The sequence below is a fragment of the Sebastes umbrosus genome, chromosome 11, assembly GCF_015220745.1.
Source record: "Sebastes umbrosus isolate fSebUmb1 chromosome 11, fSebUmb1.pri, whole genome shotgun sequence".
Classification (NCBI taxonomy): Eukaryota; Metazoa; Chordata; class Actinopteri; order Perciformes; family Sebastidae; genus Sebastes; species Sebastes umbrosus.
Genome location: NC_051279.1, coordinates 16,907,021 through 16,931,404, shown reverse-complemented (window position 1 = coordinate 16,931,404; position 24,384 = coordinate 16,907,021). Strand labels below are relative to the sequence as shown.

Here is a 24,384-nt window from a genome sequence, read left to right as displayed (position 1 = left end):
TGTAGTGTACTATTTAGCTGTAAAATGAGAAAGTTTGCTCCGGCTGGTGGGTGGTGCTAGGTATTTCCTCAACTGATCTCAACATTGTTTTCCTCCGGTCTGTGAAATCTTGCCGATGCAATTAGGAGCACGGGAGGACACAGAGGCACATGCTGCATGTCTCAAGCCAGTTTTTGTTCCTTTTGTTGGCTTTTCTGATTCCTACTCCCAATCCTTTTCCCTCCCTAGTAGTAAACAAGGTTAGTGTGCCATATCTGTTTAACCTTGTCAAGGGCTACAGCCATGACTGAGGGCTGCAATGCCCTCAAATTGACCTACTTTCATTCAATGAAAGTGTGTCATGTAGGTATGTAACAGTGCTTTTAGTTTTTTTTTTTAGATTTAGATTTGTATTCATTCAAACTGTTGAGCTTTTAGGTTTGTTAACTGCAGTTATCTATGATGAATGTATCCATTTTTTTTTTTAGGTGTGTAGAGTTAACATGACAAGAATGAGTATAATAAGGACATGTCAGCACACACAGATTGCCCCATTGGATTTGATCAAGGTCCTCATGTGAATCCTCATAGGCCTCTCTGACCTCAGGTGTCTGCTTTGTATTTAAAACCAGTAGGACAGATTGATTATACAGGCAGATGTTTTTAGACAAACTAACAGGACAGCTGTTGAATATACCTTAACACATTGGCACCAACACCTTCCCAGCTAAATACAATGCACAACACGCATTGTCTATTGTGTACAGTATTGTACAAAGATTGTTCCAGCACATGCAGATTTTTGCAGAAACACAAGACAAGTGATTTACAGAGAAGAAAAAAAACACAATAATTTCAGTTGGACTTTAACATAATCTGGAACCTGTAGGTTTATCGTCATCCTTTAGTTGACTAACAGGGTGACATGGGTCAGAAGTGTGTGTTTGATATTTGACTGATATATATCCAGTATATCTAATATATCAGAACATGTGATTATCAGACTTAAACTTATAACTTACTACTTTAACTTATGAGACACCATAGTATAATGGTGCCTTCAAATGAAACTGGTGAGCTTGTTCTTACAACATGGGAAGTCATGTTCACAATATGCTTGGTGTTCAAGTGGTTAAGTCGTGAGAACACCGCTGCTAAGCAACGACAATATTAATGTTACTGTCGGCGTCTTGAAGCCACATAGGCTAACAATTTAGCAAGCTAGCAAGCGGGTAACATAATGCAGTAACTGCAAAGGCATAATGACAGAGGGAAAATATGAGGCCGTTGGGAACATCAACATTTTCCTTAGACATATTATAAAATTACAATGAAAAACAATATATGACTAAAATTACAATATATATATCCATGGCCTCCGCCATTTCTGATAACGTTAACAAACGTAAACTTGGAGCTTTCAGAAACGTTCCACTTACAAGGTTGTGAATACAAGAGGGGGCGTTCATATCATACAAACACGACCCCATTCGAAGGTATCATAAGCCAGGACCATAGTGCTGTGTATACATTTTCAATCAACAAAAAATTTCCAAAAATACTTGAACAACTTTCACATTCAAATCTTCAAACCTTCATTGTCCAAATTTAAATTGACAAATCACGACAAATACATTTAGGATACTACAATATATAAATCAAAGTAAATACTAATTAAATCGTTCCTGTTTTTCATCTCAACAACAGAATATTTCAAGGTTTAGTCAAACCATTTCATGGAATATATGCTCTCTTAAATCATAATGCGTACAGTTCAAAAGAAAATGTAGGTTTTGACAGAATATTTTCAAACTATTTTCCTCAAAATTCAATAAAAGTTTACTTTTAATAGATTAACTATTGTAACATAAATTATTACTATTACTACTAGTAATACTATAATTACTAATAATTACTAATACTGTAATTACTATTCGTAGATACGATATACAGCACATCAACCTCGATCCTCAAGAATTGAGTGCAGCTCCACATAAAAACCTTATTTATTCGGTCCTCTGCCATTTTGGTGACATGATTCCACAGTCAGGTCATTTTACATTTTGGCTTGGCCTTAACTTGTTGGCACCAACACTCGGCCTAGAAAAAAAAGAAAAACAAAGTCACACATAGCTGATTTTGAGTCACAATAATTTGGTGTTAAGAAGTGTTAAAAACTTTGAGGCTCTTGTCAAAACTGAAAGTGCTACATGAACGTCGGTGGATTTGGATGTAAAAATAATCACTAGTGCTGTTGACTTGCATGCTCTATGATTTAGAGGATAATGAAACAATAAATCTTCTCTGACAGAAATGCATTGATGTAGGGACGTCTATGAGTTGCTCTTCAGACAACAGTGATGCAATGGAACAGCGGCATCAAAAGCAGAATGTTCTAATAGTGTCTTTGCAGTCTTTAGATAAGGCCTATTTATCTCTACACACTCTTTGCCTCAGCTGCTAACACTGTAGGTCTAAAGATTTTGATTCTGGTAATTTTGTTGGCTAGTTTGATCTCGTCTCTCACCAGCAGTGTTCTTCTTGTAGTAAATCAGCCCAGCAACTAAAAACACCAGACCCAGCAGCAGCCCTGCTGTCCCGACTGCGATCTTATTCCTCTGTGACTCAAATGCCGGGTCTGAAAACACATTTATCACAAACACTGCATTAGATTTACATACTGTACGTTGATAAATATTAAAAGCCTTCTACCGTAACTCTGTTCAAATGAAGATTTCTCTGTTAAGATTTTATTGATAACAACAGACTGAGGTCCAAGAACACCTCCCGTCACTCTCTTACCCCAGTCATAAAGCCCAGGCTCCAAGAGGCTGGCATGCTCCACCTTACAGGTGATTGTCTCTCCGGGTCTAGGTGTAAACTCCAGATAGGAGTGCATCTGGTAGAGCCAATTCCCATTGGGCAGTTCCTCAGTGGAAGTCACCTCAGATGTCACCTCCTTTCCGTTCCTCAGCCAAGCCACTCTGATTTGTTTGGGATAAAAGCCGTACACACTGCAGACGAGCATGCCTGGATGTTTGCTGCCCGCTGCCTCAACTGATCTCACCCTGACGGAGGGCTCAACTTGGGGAAAGAACCCATAGACAAAACACGTTGGCATGAAGGAGAAGAACTTTCACTTATTATGCATCAATAACGCTGAGATTTTCGGTAACACTTTAGATAACAGCCTGCAAACAGTGTAAATATTTTGTTCATATGGCATACCAATTAAATACTTACTGTGTATCAAAGGGAGGCAGAAGGGAATAAGTACAGGAAATAAAGGGTAACAAACATAGACTGTGTCACCGTGACGTCACCCATTGGTTTGTGGACTGCCGTTTTGAATCCTTGAGTTCGGCATTTTTGGCCGTCGCCATCTTGGTTATTTACAACCAGAAGTGACACTAGGGGGTGGAGCTAAGTATTACCAAACAGTGATTAAGACAGTTTTAGGTGACCGAAAAGGTTGCAGTTAACTTTCGTGATCTGAAAACACTGTTAAAGCTGAAGCAGGTGAGATTGGAGCAAATATGATTAAAAAAAGTTATTTTTATAAAACGGTCGCTATATCGTGACAGTAGCATATGAAACAGGTAACATGAAAAAAAATCATGTTCCTCTGTGTCCTCTGATGGAAAACAAGCAGTAAGAGTTGATCTGGGATCTGCCGTCCAGCAACTGTCTATGAGAGCCGGCTGTCAATCACTCGCAAACTCTGATAAAGCGGTTAAACTAGGCAACGCTGATCAAAATTGAATCAATATTATGTTACGTTAATGCCTATTTTTCATCTGAAATGTTTTCAGAATCATCTTGTAGTGCACGGTTTAGCTGTAAAATGAGAAAGTTTGTGACCGCTCAGCCAATAGGAACGCTCTCTCTGAAGTGTCCTGTGATTGGTCAAAGTCTTCCGTCACAGCCTAGATTTTTTAAAGCCTGAAAACAGAGCCATGAGGAGGTGCAGAAGTCTAGTTATCTCTCAGAACACTTTAATTATAATATGCTGGGGCGCCGGTTAGCTCACCGGGTAGAGCGGGCGCCCCATGTATCAAATAGGCGAGTCCTTGCTGCAGCGGCCCAGGGTTCGAATCCGACCTGTGGCCCTTTCTGCATTGTCATCCCCTCTCTCTCCCCATTTCACCACTATCACTATCTCTCTCAATAAAAGGTATGAAAAAAGCCCCAAAAAAATAATCAAAAAAAAAAATTATAATATGCTGAAAAATGATGTCAAAAAATTGTTGCCTATTGAAGCTTTAAAGGGTTTAAGTTCTATGAACTATTCTTTATACAGTCATTTGTCCCTCAATACAGTTTGTTACTTTACCTCATAATTATTGAAATAGGTATGCAGTTATTTAGAAAATACTTACATGCACAGTCTAGTTTCTTTCTAACTCCCTCTTAAACCCAAAGTTGTTACCCCCTTATTCCTTAACCTCTTGTATTCTTCACCTGTATTTACATATTTTTCCTGCTATATGTCCCTGTAAGTATTTTATTGATACCACACATATTTACTAAATAAAAACACCGTAATTTGCAGGCTGTAATCTAAAGCCTTACCAGAGTTTCAACACACAAAATCACCTGTTTTTGAAAGGAGAGCTAGTATCAATGGGACTTGGCTTCTTAAATGCTCTTCATTCTTTTTTTCTTTCACCAACAAAATAGGGTTCTTGTTGAAGTCATCTGCCCACTCTATAGCTCTCTCTATGTAGCCGGTATATTTCCCCTCAGTGCTGTTGTATTCCATCAGAAACACCTTATTATAGTAGATTTGCTCCACATAAACAAGGTCATCAGGAGAAGTGAACTGGCCACAAAGCGAAGCATAACCAAAAAGAGCATCTGAAACATAAAGCCAACAAGTGTTAGATAAATTAGAAAGTAGCATTTTTCTTGTTCATGTCCTATTCTCACACACTCAAATAATATGTAGCAGATTATTTAAATGTATGTTAGCAACTGTTTGACTCTGTCTATCTTGTCAATGTGCTGTTATGAACAGCGACACAAAACAACCAATGGCAGCTTCTATTTGAAAGTTAGTCCACTTACCTGCTCTTGAAAATAACAGGAGCAGAAACAGCAGTGAAAAGAAGCTGCGAATATGCATGTTGACATATGACAAAAGACACATTTGAAAGGAAGTGACGCGATTTCCCTCTGAGAAAATGAGGAACTGAACATTTTGGCACAAAGTGCGTGTGTGACTTTTCCACAGAATTCTCATTGCGTGTGTTACACGGATAAGAATGACGCATAGCTCACTCTGGTGCAGCACATTTAATTTCTGAAAAATTTAACCTAAATCTAATGTAACTCAGTAGTAGGCATTAAGAAGACACCAGTACATTATTCATTCATATTTTACATAGGTACACATGGATATAAAGTGCATTTTAACATTGGTTACAGTGAAGTCGTCCAGATAATGCCACACTTATCAAAAGTAAAAATACTCATTATGCAGCAGAATGGTCCATGTCAGAGTTATATTATTATTATTATTATTATTATTATGTTATTGGATTGTATTTTCATTACTGATGCATTACGGTGCAAGGCATTTTCATTTTGTAGCTGGTATAGGATTAGCTTATATACTGTTTTGTATGTGAAATTGAATCTGTAAACAGTAACCAAAGCTGTCTGATAAATGTAGTGGAGTAAAAAGTACAATATTTCCCTCCAAAATGTAGTACTTCAAAGTTGTACTTGAGTACAATACTTGAGAAAATGAACTTTTTCAGCACTACTTTTTACTTGAGGACAGGAAAATGATTACAGTCATCCATCATGTCTGTTAGAGATATTCTTTATTCTCATTCCTTAAAACAACTTGATGCAATTTATCACCGTGCTTTGTGATTCATTACAGGAGATAAATATCGTCCCCATCACTGTGTACTACATATGAAACAAAAGGCTGGTCTAGCAACAAGAAGAGAACTATGTCATTTTTATTTATAAAGGTCTCCTGTGTATAATCTCTCTATAACAGAGAAATTACTGTCTATGGTGACCCTTAACCATTAAAAATGTTCCCGCTGCGACTCCCAACAAGCCCAGAGTCAGGCCCACTCCACAGTAAACATCTGGTCCAAGACTGCGATGACTAAACTCAGCTTCTGTGGAGGAACGTGAGAAAATATGCATCATTACAGACACAAAGAAGTATTTTACAACATATAATTGTATTATTTTGATATTTAAGTGGCATCACAAGATAAAACAATTACCCCAGATCCTTGTTAAAGGCCTGTCCAGGGCCATGTGCTCCACGGTGCAGCTGTAAATGTCCCCCTCCCTCTGTGTGAATGTCAGGGTAGAGAACTGGTGGAAGGTTTGATCATTATTGGGATAATATCGACTGAGTGACACCCCCTCCGATACCGGAAGATCATTTCTGGTCCAGCTGACGTAGATGTGAGGTGGGTAGAAATGATTCACAAAGCAGATGAGGGTGTTTTCAACTCCCAACTTAACTTCTTCTGAAGGGTAGAGGATGCTCTCAGGGGCGTCTTTCAAGGGACAAAAGACAATTAAAAACCTTCATCAACATTTTATCAATCACCTCACTTCAGAGAGAAATGTTGAGGTTAACTTACCTGTTTCCTCCGTTAGATGTCTCTCCTCAGATTTGGCCATATTGTTCAGTGCTAGACACACCTTCTTGTTAGTCATTGCAGTTTGAAATACTGTTAATTTCTCAAATACTTTACTCGGGTCATCCACAATAAATCTGGGCACAGTGTAAACAAGCTCTTCTCTGTCAAAATCCACGTACAAAATCTCCTCAGCGTCAAACTCGTACTGAACTTCAGTTGTCCCATTGTAGAAGCAGCCCACAATAACGCAAATCTCATGGGGAACTGAAAAACAATACAATGGAAATAAGGAAAATTATAAATATAAGGTATAAACTACAGCAAGTGGCTTCTGTTTGATCGTGTCTTAGTTTCCATAAGTAGCCTATTCATGTTAGTAGAACAAAGTAATACATTTGAAACTCATTACTTACTTTTACTTTGTGAAAAAGCACAGAAGCTGTTGATCGTCAGGATTACAACGAGAGCAGAGAGCTTCCAGTCTGAGCTGCAGATCTTCATTATTGGAGCCTTTCAGTCTGAACAAATACTTTTACCTCTTTCAAATGTAATCCATCAGATCATGTGCAAAACAAAGAACTGAACGAAGTCCTTCCTTATTGAAAGCATTGGACTGTTATAATACTTCCTTGTTATGTTATTGCTGATTCTCCTAAATTTGGCAGTGGTTGTGAAATGAAAGTGGACATAAGCAGTGCAAATATTTATTTTTGAAACCAGCCTTGTTTTTTAATTTGATCTAATAAAATCTTATAATCTATTGCATTTATTCCCAACCCCATATATACAGTATATTTGGAGAAGGCGGGGTACACCCTAGACAGGTCACCAAACTATCACAGGGCTGACACTTAGAGTCAACCATTCACGCTCACATTCATCTACGAGCAATTTAGAGTCAACAATTAACCTGCATGTCTTTGGACTGTGGAAGGAAGCCAGAGCACCCGGAGAAAACCCACGCTAACACGGGCAGAACATGTAAACTCCACACAGAAGGGCCCCAAGCCGGGTTCTTCTTGCTGGGAGGCAGCAGTGCTAACCACAGCATCACCGTGCCGCCATATGTATATATACATATTATGGCATGCCGTTTAGGAAATTATTATATATATAATGTGAAATTTGAGAATATGGAATGAAATCCTGAATATATTGAATGAACCCTGAGGATATTGAATGAAATCCTGAATATATGGAATGAAATGTGAGAATATTGAATGAAATCCTGAATTTATGGAATGAAACTCTGAGAATATGGAATGAAATCCTGAATATATGGAATGAAATGTGAGAATATTGAATGAAATCCTGAATATATTGAATGAACCCTGAGAATATGGAATGAAATCCTGAATATCTGGAATGAAACTGAGAATATGGAATGAAATCCTGAATATCTGGAATGAAACTCTGAGAATATGGAATGAAATCCTGAAAATATGGAATGAAACTCTGAGAATATGGAATGAAATCTGATGTCATCAAAGCGCTGCTGCCGTCTTGTGTTTTAGGTCATTATCCGTACAGATGTTGGTGCTGATAGACATGTGTGTCACTATGAGCGAGTCAGCGTGAAATCAGCAATCCTAAGTAATGAGGAGATAATTAACATCCTGGTGAATGTGTGTACAACGGGACAAAATAATACTAGTTAACATATTCAACACCGTTCTACAGATGAAGAGTTTATTCACTTTTTCATTGTGGAAGAGTAATGCAGAACTGAACTAGTTTACCAAAGTTCGAAAAATATTGACAGATTCGAACTTCCCGGATCAATAACTCATAAACAAAATGTTGTTAAAACACAAACGAAGGCTCTTTCTAACCGTAGTAAGGTAGAAAACGAGCTACAACATAATTTTAATCACAACGAGCCGTCCTCTGAGCTGGTGACACCAACTCCAAGTGGTTAAGTCGTGAGAACACCGCTGCTAAGCAACGACAATATTAACGTTACTGTCGGCGTCTTAAAGCCACAGAGGCTAACAATTTAGCAAGCTAGCAAGCGGGTAACATAATGCAGTAAATGCAAAGGCATAATGACAGAGGAAAAATATGAGGCCGTTGGGAATATCAACATTTTCAATAGACATATTATAAAATTACAAAAAAAAACAATATATGACTAAAATTACAATATATCAACTTATTATGCGCCGAAAATTAACATCCATGGCCTCCGTCATCGAACTTGGAGCTTTCAGAAACTTTCCACTTACAAGGTTGTGAATACTACAAGAGGGGGGCGTTCATATGGACTCTCGTGAACACGGTAAACACGACCCCATTCTGCAAATTTCCCCACTATGGGACTAATAAAGGAACATCTTATTTTAGGAATATCTTATCTTATTTGAAGGCACCATAAGCCAGAACCATAGTGCTGTGTATACATTTTCAATCAACAAAAAATGTCCAAATATACTTGAACAACTTTCACATTCAAATCTTCAAACCTTCATTGTCTAAATTAATATTTACAAATCATGTCAAATACATTTAGTCTACTACAATATATAGCACTGGAGAAATCAAAGTAAATACTAATTAAATCGTTCCTGTTTTTCATCTCAACAACAGAATATTTCAAGGTTTAGTCAAACCATTTCATGGAAAATATGCTCTTAAATCATGATAATGCGTACAGTTCAAAAGAAAATGTAGGTTTTGACAGAATATTTTCAAACAATTTTCCTGAAACTTCAATAAAAGCTTACTTTTAATAGATTAACTATTGCAACATTAATTATTCCTGTAGATACGATATACAGCACATCAACCTCGATCCTTAAGAATTGAGTGCAGCTCCACATAAAAACCTTATTTATTCGGTCCTCTGCCATTTTGGTGACATGATTCCACAGTCAGGTCATTTTACATTTTGGCTTGGCCTTAACTTGTTGGCACCAACTCTCGGCCTGGAAAAAAAAGAAAAAGAAAGTTACACAAGTGCTACATGAACTCTGATGGATTTGGATGTAAAAATAATCACTGGTGCTGTTGACTTGCGTGCTCTATGATTTAAAGGATAATGAAACAATAAATCTTCTCTGACAGAAATGCATTGATGTAGGGACGTCTATGAGTTGCTCTTCAGACAACAGTGATGCAATGGAACAGCGGCATCAAAAGCAGAATGTTCTAATAGTGTCTTTGCAGTCTTTAGATAAGGCCTATTTATCTCTACACACTCTTTGCCTCAGCTGTTAACACTGTAGGTCTAAAGATTATGATTCTGGTAATTTTGTTGGTTAATTTGATCTCGTCTCTCACCAGCAGTGTTCTTCTTGTTGTAAATCAGCCCAGGAACTAAAAACACCAAACCCAGCAGCAGCCCTGCTGTCCCGACCGCGATCTTATTCCTCTGTGACTCACGTGCCGGGTCTGAAAACACATTTATTACAAACACTGCATTAGATTTACATACTGTACGTTGATAATTATTAAAAGCCTTCTACCGTAACTCTGTTCAAATGAAGATTTCTCTGTTAAGATTTTATTGATAACAACAGACTGAGGTCCAAGAACACCTCCCATCACTCTCTTACCCCAGTCATAAAGCCCAGGCTCCACGAGGCTGGCATGCTCCACCTTACAGGTGATTGTCTCTCCGGGTCTGGGTGTAAACTCAAGATAGGAGTGCATCTGGTAGAGCCAATTCCCATTGGGCAGTTCCTCAGTGGAAGTCACCTCAGATGTCACCTCCTTTCCGTTCCTCAGCCAAGCCACTCTGATTTGTTTGGGATAAAAGCCGTACACACTGCAGACGAGCATGCCTGGATGTTTGCTGCTCGCTGCATCAACTGATCTCACCCTGACGGAGGGCTCAACTTGGGGAAAGAACCCATAGACAAAACACGTTGGCATGAAAGAGCAGAACTTTTACTTATTATGCATCAATAATGCTGAGATTTTCGGTAACACTTTAGATAACAGCCTGCAAACAGTGTAAATATTCTGTTTATATGACATACCAATTAAATACTTACTGTGTATCAAAGGGAGGCAGAAGGGAATAAGTACAGGAAATAAAGGGTAAGAAACATAGACTGTATATAAGAAGTGGATAGTCACCGTGACGTCACCCATTGGTTTGTGCAGCCATTTCGGCCGTCGCCATATTGGTTATTTGCAACCAGAAGTGACACTAGAGGGTGGAGCTAAGTACTACCAAACAGTGATTAAGACAATTTTAGGCGACCAAAAAGGTTGCAGTTAACTTTCATGAACTGAAAACACTTGTAAAGGGTTTAAGTTCTATGAACTATTCTTTACAGTCATTTGTCCCTCAATACAGTTTGTTACTTTACCTCATAATCATTGAAATAGGTATGCAGTTATTTAGAAAATACTTACATGCACAGTCTAGTTTATTTCTAACTCCCTCTTAAACCCAAAGTTGTTACCCCCTTATTCCTTAACCTCTTGTATTCTTCACCTGTATTTACATATTTGTCCTGGTATAGGTCCCTGTCAGTATTTTATTGATACCACACATATATACTAAATAAAAACACTGTAATTTGCAGGCTGTAATCTAAAGCCTTACCAGAGTTTCAACACACAAAATCACCTGTTTTTGAAAGGAGAGCTAGTATCAATGGGACGCTGCTTCTGTATTTCTCTTCATTCTTTTTTTCTTTTCTCTTCATAGCAGGGCTTTTGTTGAGGCCATCTGCAAGCTCTTTAGCTTTCTCCGTGTAGCCGGTATATTTCCCCTCAGTGCTGTTATACTCGATCAGAAACACCTTATTATAGTAGATTTGCTCCACATAAACAAGGTCATCAGGGGAAGTAAACTGGCAGCAAAGCAAACCATAACCAAAGAGAGCATCTGAAACATAAAGCCAACAAGTGTTAGATAAATTAGAAAGTTGCTTTTTTCTTGCTCATGACCTATTCTCACACACTCAAATAATATGTTGCAGCTTATTTAAATGTATGTTCGCAACTGTTTGACTCTGTCTATCTTGTCAATGTGCTGTTATGAACAGCGACACAAAAAAACAATGGCAGCTTCTATTTAAAAGTTAGTCCACTTACCTGCTCTTGAAAACAACAGGAGCAGAAACAGCAGTGAAAAGAAGCTGTGAATATGCATGTTGACATATGACAAAAGACACATTTGAAAGGAAGTGACTTGATTTTGCTCTGAGAACATGAGGAAGTGAAGTAACAGAGTTCCCAACAACATTTTTGGTGGACAGGTGTGGTCAAAAGTGTGTGTGTGTGATTTATCCACATAATTTGCATTGCGTGTTACAGGAAGTGTTGTTCTAGTAATCTGACACCACCACTCTCTCACCTTTTATTTTGTACAATGTCATATGAATTATTGACGTAATTCATAATTTGATCTGCATTGATGGATGAACTGACTCATTTGCAAAGCATTTTAATTAATCTTGAATTTAAAGCAGCTAAAGTCAACTTTAGTGGTTAGTTGCAGAAACTTTATGAAGAGTGGATCACACAGCAAAGTGAAAAATCTAACCTAAATCTGATGTAACTCAGTAGTAGGCATCAAGAAGACACCAGTACATTATTCATTCATATTTTACATAGGTACACATGGATATGTATTTTAACATTGGTTACAGTGAAGTCGTCCAGATAATGCCACAATACCACACTAATCTAAAGTAAAAGTACTCATTATGCAGCAGAATGCTCCATGTCAGAGTTATATTATTATTATTATCATTATTATTATTATTGGATTGGATTTTCATTACTGATGCATTATGGTGCAAGGCATTTTCATTTTGTAGCTGGTAGAGGAGAAGATTAATCTACCTTATAGACTGTTTTGTATGTGAATTTGAATCTGTAAACAGTCACCAAAGTTGTCTGATAAATGTAGTGGAGTAAAAAGTACAATATTTCCCTCCAAAATGTAGTACTTCAAAGTTGTACTTGAGTACAATACTTGAGCAAATGAACTTTTTCAACACCACTTTTTACTTGAGGACAGAAAAATGATTACAGTCATCCATCAGGTCTGTTAGAGATATTCTTTATTGTCATTCCTTAAAACAACTTGATGCAGTTTATCACCGTGCTTTGTGATTCATTACAGGAGATAAATATCGTCCCCATCACTGTGTACTACATATGAAACAAAAGGCTGGTCCCCACTAGCAACAAGAAGAGAACTATGTCATTTTTATTCATAAATGTCTCCTGCAAAAGCTGCCTCAGTACATCACTTCACATCTTATTCTCTCAGGTTGCTGTTGCTAAAGAGATCTTGTTCTCAACGAGATTACCTGATTAAATAAAGGTTATTTTGTACAAAAAAGGTAGTATATAATTGAAACCAAAATAGAACGTATATTAAAGCTACAGATAACAGTGAGCCAACAGACAGCATGTTACATGGCAATGTTTGAATAAACAACACTCTACAGTAATACAGTGAGCCAACAGACAGCATGTTACATGGCAATGTTTGAATAAACAACACTCTACAGTAATAACATAGAAGGCAAACAAAAGCGCCAATAAATGAATAATAAAGAAATGAAATAAAAAGCTTCATTCAGACCATAAGGCCCTTTTGCATTTACTGTGTAAAGCCAAGACTCTTTTTGACATTCAGTAATGTCAGTCATACAATATCTATTTAAAGTGTGCTGTTAGCTAGTATCGGCCACCAAAAGCTAGTAGTCAAACCAGACCAAGTGAAACTAGCAGCAAAATCCCTGAGTGTACTTAGTTGAGTCGGGTGTGTTTTATTGCTTATGAATTCAGCATTGTTTTTAAAGAGGAAGTGTTATTTCTTCCCTCAGAAGTTGCATTGTCTCTCTTCAAAGTAAAATATAAATTACAGTGTATTACTGTAAGTCGTGTCCGCATGTAAATGATACACAGCACATGAACTGTATTTATTCTTTGTGTGTGGCGAGGAAATATGTTTGAACAGTGTACACCCATTTATTTAATTCATTTTTCAAGAAGGCCTGATATTCATACCTCTCTCAAAGCCAAATCACGGTTTAGAAGACGATAAATGGTGCACTCCAAAATGATTGTCTGTGTAAAATTCATATGCATCATCATCAATTTCATGTGTATAACCTCTCTATAACAGAGAAATTACTGTCTATGGTGACCCTTAACCATTAAAAATGTTCCTGCTGCGACTCCCAACAAGCCCAGAGTCAGGCCCACTCCACAGTAAACATCTGGTCCAAGACTGCGATGACTAAACTCAGCTTCTGTGGAGGAACGTGAGAAAATATGCATCATTACAGACACAAAGAAGTATTTTACAACATATAATTGTATTATTGTGATATTTAAGTGGCTTCACAAGATAAAACAATTACCCCAGATCCTTGTTAAAGGCCTGTCCAGGGCCATGTGCTCCACGGTGCAGCTGTAAATGTCCCCCTCCATCGGTGTGAATGTCAGGGTAGAGAACTGGTGGAAGGTTTGATCATTATTGGGATAATATCGACTGAGTGACACCCCCTCCGACACCGGACGATCATTTCTGGTCCAGTTGACGTAGATGTGAGGTGGGTAGAAATGATTCACAAAGCAGATGAGGGTGTTTTCAACTCCCAACATAACTTCTTCTGAAGGGTAGAGGATGCTCTCAGGGGCGTCTTTCAAGGGACAAAAGACAATTAAAAACCTTCATCAACATTTTATCAATCACATCACTTCAGAGAGAAATGTTGAGGTTAACTTACCTGTTTCCTCCGGTGGATTTCTCTCCTCAGATTTGAGGACATTGTTAACTGCTAGACACGCATTCTTGTTTTTCTCTGCATTTATAAATACGTTTATATTCTCAAATAGTTTACTCGGGTCATCCGTCATAAATCTGGGCACAGTGTAAACAAGCTCTTCTCTGTCAAAATCCATGTACAAAATCTCCTCAGCGTCAAACTCGTACTGAACTTGAGTTGTCCCATTGTAGAAGCAGCCCACAACATAGCAAATCTCATGGGGAACTGAAAAACAATACAATGGAAATAAGGAAAATGATAAATATAAGGTACAAACTACAGCAAGTGGCTTCTGTTTGATCGTGTCTTAGTTTCCATAAGTAGCCTATGTTAGTAGAACAAAGTAATACATTTGAAACTCATTACTTACTTTTACTTTGTGAAAAAGCACAGAAGCTGTTGATCGTCAGGATTACAACGAGAGCAGAGAGCTTCCAGTCTGAGCTGCAGATCTTCATTATTGGAGCCTTTCAGTCCGAACAAATACTTTTACCTCTTTTGCTAATCTGCACTTCAAATGTAATCACATTAACATCAGATCATGTGCAAAACGAAGAACTGAAAGAAGTCCTTCCTTATTGAAAGCATTGGGCTGTTATATTACTTCCTTGTTATATTATTGATTGCTCTAAATTAGGCAGCAGTTGAGAAATGAAAGTGGACATGGGGGCGCTGGAGCCGATCTCAGCTGACATTGGGAGAAGGCGGGGTAAAAATAATACTAGTAAACATATTCAACACCGTTCTACAGATGAAGAGTTTATTCACTTTTTCATCGTGGAAGACTAATGCAGAACTGAACTATTTCACCAAAGTTGGAAAAATATTGATAGATTTGAACTTCCCGGATCAATAACTCATTTTTTTTTTTTTTTTTTTTTATTTATTATTTTTATTGACAAATTTTAACGACAACCCATACATCAAACAAAAATCAAAACCCACAACCAAACCCGAAAGTTCACGCACCTGCACTCGCACACTCACACACACACCCACACACTTTTACACCCGGGGAGGAGTAATACAAATACCTAAGAAAGAATTATCTAAACTGCATGTCAAGGACAAAACATACATATTGTTACATACAATATCATCCATGTGATAGTTAAATGCAAGCCGTCCATAGTGGGAGTATTCAACAACAGAACAGAGAAAAGGAAAAACAAAACAATCAATATATGAATACAAATATTGTCAAACTGAGTCCAAATATTGCAAAAAGGGGCCCCAAGATTCTTCCCATTTATGTTGACATTTTAAATTATTGGCTCTCAATTTCTCCATGTGGATAACTGAGACCAATTCATGCAACCAGTTTCTGAAGCACGGTGGAGTTGTTGTCTTCCAGTCTTTGAGAATACGTTTTTTTGCTAATACCATGCCCATCAGTACAGCTGTTTGAATATGTAAAGGCAGAGTTGAGGAGTCCACTGAGGATCCAAAAAGAGCCATGTCTCTGTCAGGAGAGAGAGTCCTTTGATAAACCCCAGAAAAAAAGAAGAAGATTCTTGACCAAAACTGATAAATTAATGGACAGTCCCAAAATAAATGCAGCAATGTACCATCATTTGAATTACATTCATCACAAATTGGAGACACAGAGGGGTAAAATTTATGTAACATGACTTTAGAATAATGAAAACGGTGAATCACTTTGAACTGAATTAACCTATGCCTGTTATTTATTGAACAACTATGAATACGGGAGAGTGCAGTCTTCCATAGTTTATCAGGCAACACATCATTAATTTCCCTTTCCCAAGCCTTCTTAATACAGTTAGCAGATTCAGAATCTTTGGAGAAATAATTCACAAATTTGGAGATAAGCTTCTTACTCTCTGGTGAAAGAGAAAGCAATTCTAGAAAAGCGTTTCTCTCGCAAGTAGATTCAAAATTTTGAATATTTTTCCTCACAAAGTGCCTAAGTTGCATATAACGGAAAAAAATTGGAGTGTGGTAAATTATACTTTGAGCTTAATTGACCGAAAGATGCAAACTTGTTGTCTAAATAAAAGTCCATTATGCACTTCAGCCCTTTTACACACCATAAAGCAAATGTATTGTCCAGTAATGCTGGGGTAAAGGCATGGTTGTGGCAAAATGGTGTATATATCGAAATACTAGGGACTTTGTAGATATGTTTAATTTGATTAAGAATTTTCAGTGAATTTCTGACAACAAAACTATGACTTACTGATTTAATAGCAGATACAAGATTAGTGTAGAGTAAGGAGGATAATGAGGAATATGGTTTTATTAAAGACATAAGCTCCAGTTTTAACCAGAGGGGGGCAGAATTGAGTGATTCGTGGTCTGGAGAGCCCCATTGCCAGTATGCCAGTGCCCTAGCATTGGCTGCCCAGTAGTAGTCTTTAAATACTGGAAGACCTAGACCACCATCCAAAGTGGGCCTGAATAGATGTTTTTTAGATAGTCTGTGTTTTTTATAACCCCAGATAAAATCTAAAATAATTGTGTCTAGCTTCTTAAAAAAATCAGCTGAGATCCATATCGGCAAATTTTGAAAGAGATATAAAAATCTTGGTAGAGATACCCTCTTAATGGCATTTACTCTGCCAATCATAGATAGGGGCAGAGTCCTCCAGTATTCTATGCTGCGTTTTAATTTATCAATACCTTCTAACAGATTTAATTTGAGCAAAAGTTTAGGATTTTTTGAGATTTTAAGTCCTAAATATGTGATATAATATAGTTCTGAACAATCTTAAAGGGGCAATCTTGTAAAATTGTATTTTCACCAGTAAACATGAGTTCACTTTTACCCCAGTTTATTGTGTAACCAGAAATTTTACTGAATGTTTCAATATATTGTAAAAGATAAGGAACACCCACTTCAGGATTCATTAAGGTAACAAGTAAATCATCGGCGTAAAGTGTAACAAGACATTCTGCTGTACCAGCTGGAATACCCTTTATATGTGGGTGATTTCGTATCCCAATTGCCAAAGGTTCTAATGCTATATTAAATAACAAAGGGGACAAGCAATCTCCCTGTCTCACACCCCGATGTAAACTAAATGGCACTGAGGTGGTATCATTTGTTAAGACGGAGGATTTAGGAGAGCAATAAATCATTTCAATCCAGTCCACAAAAGTTTTCCCAAATCCAAACCTCTTCAAAGTTTCAAATAAGTAAGGCCATTCGATAGAGTCAAAAGCTTTATGGGCGTCCAATGTCAGGACGGCTGCTTGATTGTTCTTACCTAAGTCAGAATACAATATGTTTAACACGCGACGCACATTGAAAAAGGAAAGCCTGCCTGGGATAAAGCCCATTTGATCTAGGTGGATAATTGTTGCTATATGTTTATTTAATCTGGTGGCCAACACTTTTGTTAAAATGTTATGATCAAGATTGAGCAAAGAAATGGGCCGGTAATTAGCAGGATCCATGGGATCTTTTCCCTTTTTCAATAACAGACATATGTTTGCCTCATAGAGGGACTGTGGAAGCGTTTTTCTTGCAATTGAATCATTTATCATTCTAAGTAAGAAAATACTAATACTAATAAACAATTTTCCTCAAACTTCAATAAAAGCTTACTTTTAATATATTAACTATTGCAACATTAATTATTCCTGTAGATACGATATACAGCACATCAACCTCGATCCTCAAGAATTGAGTGCAGCGCCACATAAAAACCTTATTTATTCGGTCCTCTGCCATTTTGGTGACATGATTCCACAGTCAGGTCATTTTACATTTTGGCTTGGCCTTAACTTGTTGGCACCAATACTCGGCCTAGAAAAAAAAAGAAAAACAAAGTCACACATAGCTGATTTTGAGTCACAATAATTTGATGTTAAGAAGTGTTAAAAACTTTGAGGCTCTTGTCAAAACTGAAAGTGCTACATGAACGCTGATGGATTTGGATGTGAAAATAATCACTGGTGCTGTTGACTTGCGTGCTCTATGATTTAGAGGATAATGAAACAATAAATCTTCTCTGACAGAAAAGCATTGATGTAGGGACGTCTATGAGTTGCTCTTCAGACAACAGTGATGCAATGGAACAGCGGCATCAAAAGCAGAATGTTCTAATAGTGTCTTTGCAGTCTTTAGATAAGGCCTATTTATCTCTACACACTCTTTGCCTCAGCTGTTAACACTGTAGGTCTAAAGATTTTGATTCTGGTAATTTTGTTGGCTAGTTTGATCTCGTCTCTCACCAGCAGTGTTCTTCTTGTAGTAAATCAGCCCAGCAACTAAAAACACCAGACCCAGCAGCAGCCCTGCTGTCCCGACTGCGATCTTATTCCTCTGTGACTCAAATGCCGGGTCTGAAAACACATTTATCACAAACACTGCATTAGATTTACATACTGTACGTTGATAATTATTAAAAGCCTTCTACCGTAACTCTGTTCAAATGAAGATTTCTCTGTTAAGATTTTATTGATAACAACAGACTGAGGTCCAAGAACACCTCCCGTCACTCTCTTACCCCAGTCATAAAGCCCAGGCTCCAAGAGGCTGGCATGCTCCACTTTACAGGTGATTGTCTCTCCGGGTCTGGGTGTAAACTCAAGATAGGAGTGCATCTGGTAGAGCCAATTCCCATTGGGCAGTTCCTCAGTGGAAGTCACCTCAGATGTCACCTCCTTTCCGTTCCTCAGCCAAGCCACTCTGATTTGTTTGGGATAAAAGCCGTACACACTGCAGACGAGCATGCCTGGATGTTTGCTGCTCGCTGCCTCAACTGATCTCACCCTGACGGAGGGCTCAACTTGGGGAAAGAACCCATAGACAAAACATGTTGGCATGAAGGAGAAGAACTTTCACTTATTATGCATCAATAACGCTGAGATTTTCGGTAACACTTTAGATAACAGCCTGCAAACAGTGTAAATATTTTGTTCATATGGCATACCAATTAAATACTTACTGTGTATCAAAGGGAGGCAGAAGGGAATAAGTACAGGAAATAAAGGGTAACAAACATAGACTGTATATAAGAAGTGGATAGTCACCGTGACGTCACCCATTGGTTTGTGCAGCCATTTCGGCCGTCGCCATATTGGTTATTTGCAACCAGAAGTGACACTAGAGGGTGGAGCTAAGTATTACCAAACAGTGATTAAGACAATTTTAGGCGACCAAAAAGGTTGCAGTTAACTTTCATGAACTGAAAACACTGTTAAAGGGTTTAAGTTCTATGAACTATTCTTTACAGTCATTTGTCCCTCAATACAGTTTGTTACTTTACCTCATAACTATTGAAATAGGTATGCAGTTATTTAGAAAATACTTACATGTACTGTCTAGTTTATTTCTAACTCCCTCTTAAACCCAAAGTTGTTACCCCCTTATTCCTTAACCTCTTGTATTCTTCACCTGTATTTACATATATTTCCTGGTATAGGTCCCTTTAAGTATTTTATTGATACCACACATATATACTAAATAAAAACACTGTAATTTGCAGGCTGTAATCTAAAGCCTTACCAGAGTTTCAACACACAAAATCACCTGTTTTTGAAAGGAGAGCTAGCACCAATGGGACGTGGCTTCTGTATTTCTCTTCATTCTTTTTTTCTTTTCTCTTCATAGCAGGGCTTTTGTTGAGGCCATCTGCAAGCTCTTTAGCTTTCTCCGTGTAGCCGGTATATTTCCCCTCAGTGCTGTTATACTCGATCAGAAGCACCTTATTATAGTAGATTTGCTCCACATAAACAAGGTCATCAGGGGAAGTAAACTGGCAGCAAATCAAACCATAACCAAAGAGAGCATCTGAAACATAAAGCCAACAAGTGTTGGATAAATTAGAAAATTGCATTTTTCTTGCTCATGACCTATTCTCACACACTCAAATAATATGTTGCAGCTTATTTAAATGTATGTTCGCAACTGTTTGACTCTGTCTATCTTGTCAATGTGCTGTTATGAACAGCGACACAAAAAAACAATGGCAGCTTCTATTTAAACGTTAGTCCACTTACCTGCTCTTGAAAACAACAGGAGCAGAAACAGCAGTGAAAAGAAGCTGTGAATATGCATGTTGACATATGACAAAAGACACATTGAAAGGAATTGATTTTGCTCTGAGAACATGAGGAAGTGAAGTAACAGAGTTCCCAACAACATTTTTGTGGAAAAGGTGTGGTCAAAAGTGTGTGTGTGTGACTTATCCACATAATTTGCATTGCGTGTTACAGGAAGTGCTGTTGTTCTAGTAATCTGACACCACCACTCTCTCACCTTTTATTTTGTCCAATGTCATATGAATTATTGATTTAATTCATAATTTGATCTCAGCATTGATGGATGAACTGACTCATTTGCAAAGCATTTTAATAAATCTTGAATTAAAGCAGCTAAAGTCAACTTTAGTGGTTAGTTGGAGAAACTTTATGAAAATCTAACCTAAATCTGATGTAACTCAGTAGTAGGCATCAAGAAGACACCAGTACATTATTCATTCATATTTTACATAGGTACACATGGATATGTATTTTAACATTGGTTACAGTGAAGTCGTCCAGATAATGCCACAATACCACACTAATCTAAAGTAAAAGTACTCATTATGCAGCAGAATGCTCCATGTCAGAGTTATATTATTCTTATTATTCTTATTATTCTTATTATTCTTATTCTTATTATTATTATATTATTGGATTGAATTTTCATTACTGATGCATTATGGTGCAAGGCATTTTCATTTTGTAGCTGGTAGAGGAGAAGATTAATCTACCTTATAGACTGTTTTGTATGTGAAATTGAATCTGTAAACAGAAACCAAAGCTGTCTGATAAATGTAGTGGAGTAAAAAGTACAATATTTCCCTCCAAAATGTAGTACTTCAAAGTTGTACTTGAGTACAATACTTGAGCAAATGAACTTTTTCACCACCACTTTTTACTTGAGGACAGGAAAATGATTACAGTCATCCATCAGGTCTGTTAGAGATATTCTTTATTCTCATTCCTTAAAACAACTTGATGCAGTTTATCACCATGCTTTGTGATTTATTACAGGAGATAAATATCGTCCCCATCACTGTGTACTACATATGAAACAAAAGGCTGGTCCCCACTAGCAACAAGAAGAGAACTATGTCATTTTTATTCATAAATGTCTCCTGCAAAAGCTGCCTCAGTACATCACTTCACATCTTATTCTCTCAGGTCGCTGTTGCTAAAAGGATCTTAATTTCAACAAGATTACCTGATTAAATAAAGGTTATTTTGTACAAAAAAGGTAGTATATAATTGAAACCACAATAGAACGTATATCAAAGCTACAGATAACAGTGATCCAACAGACAGCATGTTACATGGCAATGTTTGAATAAACAACACTCTACAGTAATACAGTGAGCCAACAGACAGCATGTTACATGGCAATGTTTGAATAAACAACACTGTACAGTAATAACATAGAAGGCAAATATAAGCGCCAATAAATGAATTATAAAGAAATGAAATAAAAAGCTTCATTCAGACCATAAGGCCCTTTTGCATTTACTGTGTAAAGCCAAGACTCTTTTTGACATTCAGTAATGTCAGTCATACAATATCTATTTATAGCGTGCTGTTAGCTAGTATCAGCCACCAAAAGCTAGTGGTCAAACCAGACCAAGTGAAACTGTAGCAGCAAAATCCCTGAGTGTACTTAGTTGAGTCGGGTGTGTTTTATTGCTTATGAATTCAGCATTGTTTTTAAAGAGGAAGTGTTATTTCTTCCCTCAGAAGTTGCATTGTCTCTCTTCAAAGTAAAATATAAATTACAGTGTATTACTGTAAGTCGTGTACGCATGTAAATGATACACAGCACATGAACTGTATTTATTCTTTGTGTGTGGCGAGGAAATATGTTTGAACAGTTTACACCCATTTATTTAATTCATTTTGGCCTGATATTCATACCTCTCTCAAAGCCAAATCACGGTTTAGAAGACGATAAATGGTGCACTCCAAAATGATTGTCTGTGTAAAATTCATATGCATCATCATCAATTTCATGTGTATAACCTCTCTATAACAGAGAAATTACTGTCTATGGTGACCCTTAACCATTAAAAATGTTCCCACTGCGACACCCAACAAGCCCAGAGTCAGGCCCACTCCACAGTAAACATCTGGTCCAAGACTGCGATGACTAAACTCAGCTTCTGTGGAGGAACGTAAGAAAATATGCATCATTACAGACACAAAGAAGTATTTTACAACATATAATTGTATTATTGTGATATTTAAGTGGCTTCACAAGATAAAACAATTACCCCAGATCCTTGTTAAAGGCCTGTCCAGGGCCATGTGCTCCACGGTGCAGCTGTAAATGTCCCCCTCCATCGGTGTGAATGTCAGGGTAGAGAACTGGTGGAAGGTTTGATCATTATTGGGATAATATCGACTGAGTGACACCCCCTCCGACACCGGACGATCATTTCTGGTCCAGTTGACGTAGATGTGAGGTGGGTAGAAATGATTCACAAAGCAGATGAGGGTGTTTTCAACTCCCAACTTAACTTCTTCTGAAGGGTAGAGGATGCTCTCAGGGGCGTCTTTCAAGGGACAAAAGACAATTAAAAACCTTCATCAACATTTTATCAATCACATCACTTCAGAGAGAAATGTTGAGGTTAACTTACCTGTTTCCTCCGTTAGATTTCTCTCCTCAAATTTGGCGAGAGAGTTCACTGCTAGACACGCCTTCTTGTTTTTCTCTGCATTTACAAATACTTTTATATTCTCAAATAGTTTACTCGGGTCATCCGTCATAAATCTGGGCACAGTGTAAACAAGCTCTTCTCTGTCAAAATCCACATATAAAACCTCCTCAGCGTCAAACTCGTACTGAACTTCAGTTGTCCCATTGTAGAAGCAGCCCACAACATAGTGAATCTCATGGGGAACTGAAAAACAATACAATGGAAATAAGGAAAATGATAAATATAAGGTATAAACTACAGCAAGTGGCTTCTGTTTGATCGTGTGTTAGTTTCCATAAGTAGCCTATTCATGTTAGTAGAACAAAGTAAAACATTTGAAACTCATTACTTACTTTTACTTTGTGAAAAAGCACGGAAGCTGTTGATCGTCAGGATTACAACGAGAGCAGAGAGCTTCCAGTCTGAGCTGCAGATCTTCATTATTGGAGCCTTTCAGTCTGAACAAATACTTTTATCTCTTTTGCCAAACTGCACTTCAAATGTAATCACATGAACATCAGATCATGTGCAAAACAAAGAACTGGAAGAAGTCCTTCCCTATTGACAGCATTGGAATGTTATAATACTTCCTTGTTATGTTACTGCTGATGGTAACTCAGCAGTCTAACCTGTTTAGCAGTAGAAAGATTCTCCTAAATTTGGCAGCGGTTGTGAAAACAAAGTAGACATAAGCAGTGCAGATATTTATTTTTGAAACCAGCCTTGTTTTTTAAATTTGATCTAATAAAATCAAATAACCTCCTGCAGTTATTCAATCCCCATATATACAGTATATATCCATCCATCCATTATCTGTAACCGCTTATCCTATTCGGGGTCGCGGGGAGGCTGGAGCCGATCCCAGCTGACAAACATAGACACTCACATTCACCTACCAGCAATTTAGGGTCAACAATTAACCTGCATGTCTTTGGACTGTGGAAGGAAGCCAGAGAACCCGGAGGAAACCCACGCTAACACGGGGAAAACATGTAAACTCCACACAGAGGGACCCCAAGCCGGGTTCCTCTTGCTGTGAGGCAGCAGTGCTAACCACAGCACCACGTGCCGACATATATATATATATATATTTACATATTTGAGCCAAAATTAGAAGAATGGCATTTTGTGCTCTGTTGTGAAAAATAGAAAAATGAATAGAAAAAATTAATGAAAGGTTATCAGACCAATAAGAAATATATATTGAATACATCAACAAATATTATAAATTGTTAAATAATTACCTTTATTTTTGTTGAATTGGTGTTGCTGTTTTTTTATTTCTAATTTTTAGTTACTTTATTTTTATTTTTATTTGTTTTTATTTTATTTTGTGTGTATATGTGTATATTTTAT

The 24,384-nt window shown here is 37.5% G+C and overlaps 5 protein-coding genes across 12 annotated transcripts in view; 1 reads left to right on the top strand and 4 right to left on the bottom strand.

The window, feature by feature from the left end:
- The window catches only part of fam171a1 (family with sequence similarity 171 member A1), a 56,683-nt gene that overhangs the window by 3,298 nt on the left and 29,001 nt on the right, over positions 1-24,384 (top strand). The window lies entirely within an intron of this gene.
- LOC119497268 (DLA class II histocompatibility antigen, DR-1 beta chain-like) lies at positions 1,252-11,834 on the bottom strand. 5 transcript variants are annotated; one of them, XM_037785264.1, is made up of 5 exons: positions 11,649-11,827; positions 11,179-11,439; positions 10,154-10,435; positions 2,507-2,617; positions 1,252-2,079 (listed from the first exon to the last, which is right to left on the bottom strand). In XM_037785264.1, the coding sequence occupies exons 1-5, from the start codon at positions 11,797-11,799 to the stop codon at positions 2,054-2,056; spliced, it is 831 nt and encodes a 276-aa protein (XP_037641192.1). In that variant the 5' UTR covers positions 11,800-11,827; the 3' UTR covers positions 1,252-2,053. The 5 variants fall into 5 exon arrangements, with proteins under 5 accessions (XP_037641192.1, XP_037641191.1, XP_037641194.1 ...); XM_037785263.1 differs by lacking the exon at positions 10,154-10,435 and adding an exon at positions 2,782-3,063 and having other exon boundaries at positions 11,649-11,823; XM_037785265.1 differs by lacking the exons at positions 1,252-2,079; positions 2,507-2,617 and adding exons at positions 8,263-9,523; positions 9,879-9,989 and having other exon boundaries at positions 11,649-11,831.
- LOC119497270 (H-2 class II histocompatibility antigen, A-Q alpha chain-like) lies at positions 5,791-23,580 on the bottom strand. Its single transcript, XM_037785269.1, has 5 exons — positions 23,382-23,580; positions 22,969-23,232; positions 22,600-22,881; positions 22,349-22,488; positions 5,791-5,979 (listed from the first exon to the last, which is right to left on the bottom strand). The coding sequence occupies exons 1-4, from the start codon at positions 23,467-23,469 to the stop codon at positions 22,367-22,369; spliced, it is 756 nt and encodes a 251-aa protein (XP_037641197.1). The 5' UTR covers positions 23,470-23,580; the 3' UTR covers positions 5,791-5,979; positions 22,349-22,366.
- Positions 13,035-14,951, bottom strand: LOC119497272 (H-2 class II histocompatibility antigen, A-U alpha chain-like). The gene is made up of 4 exons (XM_037785270.1): positions 14,715-14,951; positions 14,306-14,569; positions 13,937-14,218; positions 13,035-13,825 (listed from the first exon to the last, which is right to left on the bottom strand). Exons 1-4 carry the CDS (start codon positions 14,800-14,802, stop codon positions 13,704-13,706), a joined length of 756 nt encoding a protein of 251 aa, XP_037641198.1. The 5' UTR covers positions 14,803-14,951; the 3' UTR covers positions 13,035-13,703.
- LOC119497269 (rano class II histocompatibility antigen, A beta chain-like) lies at positions 15,226-20,429 on the bottom strand. 2 transcript variants are annotated; one of them, XM_037785268.1, is made up of 5 exons: positions 20,315-20,429; positions 19,845-20,105; positions 18,820-19,101; positions 18,545-18,655; positions 15,226-18,116 (listed from the first exon to the last, which is right to left on the bottom strand). In XM_037785268.1, the coding sequence occupies exons 1-5, from the start codon at positions 20,424-20,426 to the stop codon at positions 18,091-18,093; spliced, it is 792 nt and encodes a 263-aa protein (XP_037641196.1). In that variant the 5' UTR covers positions 20,427-20,429; the 3' UTR covers positions 15,226-18,090. The 2 variants fall into 2 exon arrangements, with proteins under 2 accessions (XP_037641196.1, XP_037641195.1); XM_037785267.1 differs by lacking the exon at positions 15,226-18,116 and having other exon boundaries at positions 18,458-18,655.

Excerpts from the sequence above, each read along its gene's own strand:
- LOC119497269 (XM_037785267.1), bottom strand. The coding sequence starts at position 20,426 with ATGTTCTCAGAGCAAAATCAATTCCTTTCAATGTGTCTTTTGTCATAT. Across the intron at positions 20,106-20,314 it reads CCTGTTGTTTTCAAGAGCAG|ATGCTCTCTTTGGTTATGGT; the intron begins GTAAGTGGACTA and ends TTTATGTTTCAG. Across the intron at positions 19,102-19,844 it reads AGCTCTCCTTTCAAAAACAG|TTGAGCCCTCCGTCAGGGTG; the intron begins GTGATTTTGTGT and ends TCTTTCCCCAAG.
- LOC119497270 (XM_037785269.1), bottom strand. The coding sequence starts at position 23,469 with ATGAAGATCTGCAGCTCAGACTGGAAGCTCTCTGCTCTCGTTGTAATC. Across the intron at positions 22,882-22,968 it reads AAATCTAACGGAGGAAACAG|ACGCCCCTGAGAGCATCCTC; the intron begins GTAAGTTAACCT and ends GTCCCTTGAAAG. Across the intron at positions 22,489-22,599 it reads GCCTTTAACAAGGATCTGGG|AAGCTGAGTTTAGTCATCGC; the intron begins GTAATTGTTTTA and ends GTTCCTCCACAG.
- LOC119497272 (XM_037785270.1), bottom strand. The coding sequence starts at position 14,802 with ATGAAGATCTGCAGCTCAGACTGGAAGCTCTCTGCTCTCGTTGTAATC. Across the intron at positions 14,219-14,305 it reads AAATCCACCGGAGGAAACAG|ACGCCCCTGAGAGCATCCTC; the intron begins GTAAGTTAACCT and ends GTCCCTTGAAAG. Across the intron at positions 13,826-13,936 it reads GCCTTTAACAAGGATCTGGG|AAGCTGAGTTTAGTCATCGC; the intron begins GTAATTGTTTTA and ends GTTCCTCCACAG.
- LOC119497268 (XM_037785262.1), bottom strand. The coding sequence starts at position 11,799 with ATGTTGTTGGGAACTCTGTTACTTCACTTCCTCATGTTCTCAGAGCAA. Across the intron at positions 10,436-11,178 it reads AGCTCTCCTTTCAAAAACAG|TTGAGCCCTCCGTCAGGGTG; the intron begins GTGATTTTGTGT and ends TCTTTCCCCAAG. Across the intron at positions 9,990-10,153 it reads GCCTGGGCTTTATGACTGGG|ACCCGGCACGTGAGTCACAG; the intron begins GTAAGAGAGTGA and ends ATGTGTTTTCAG.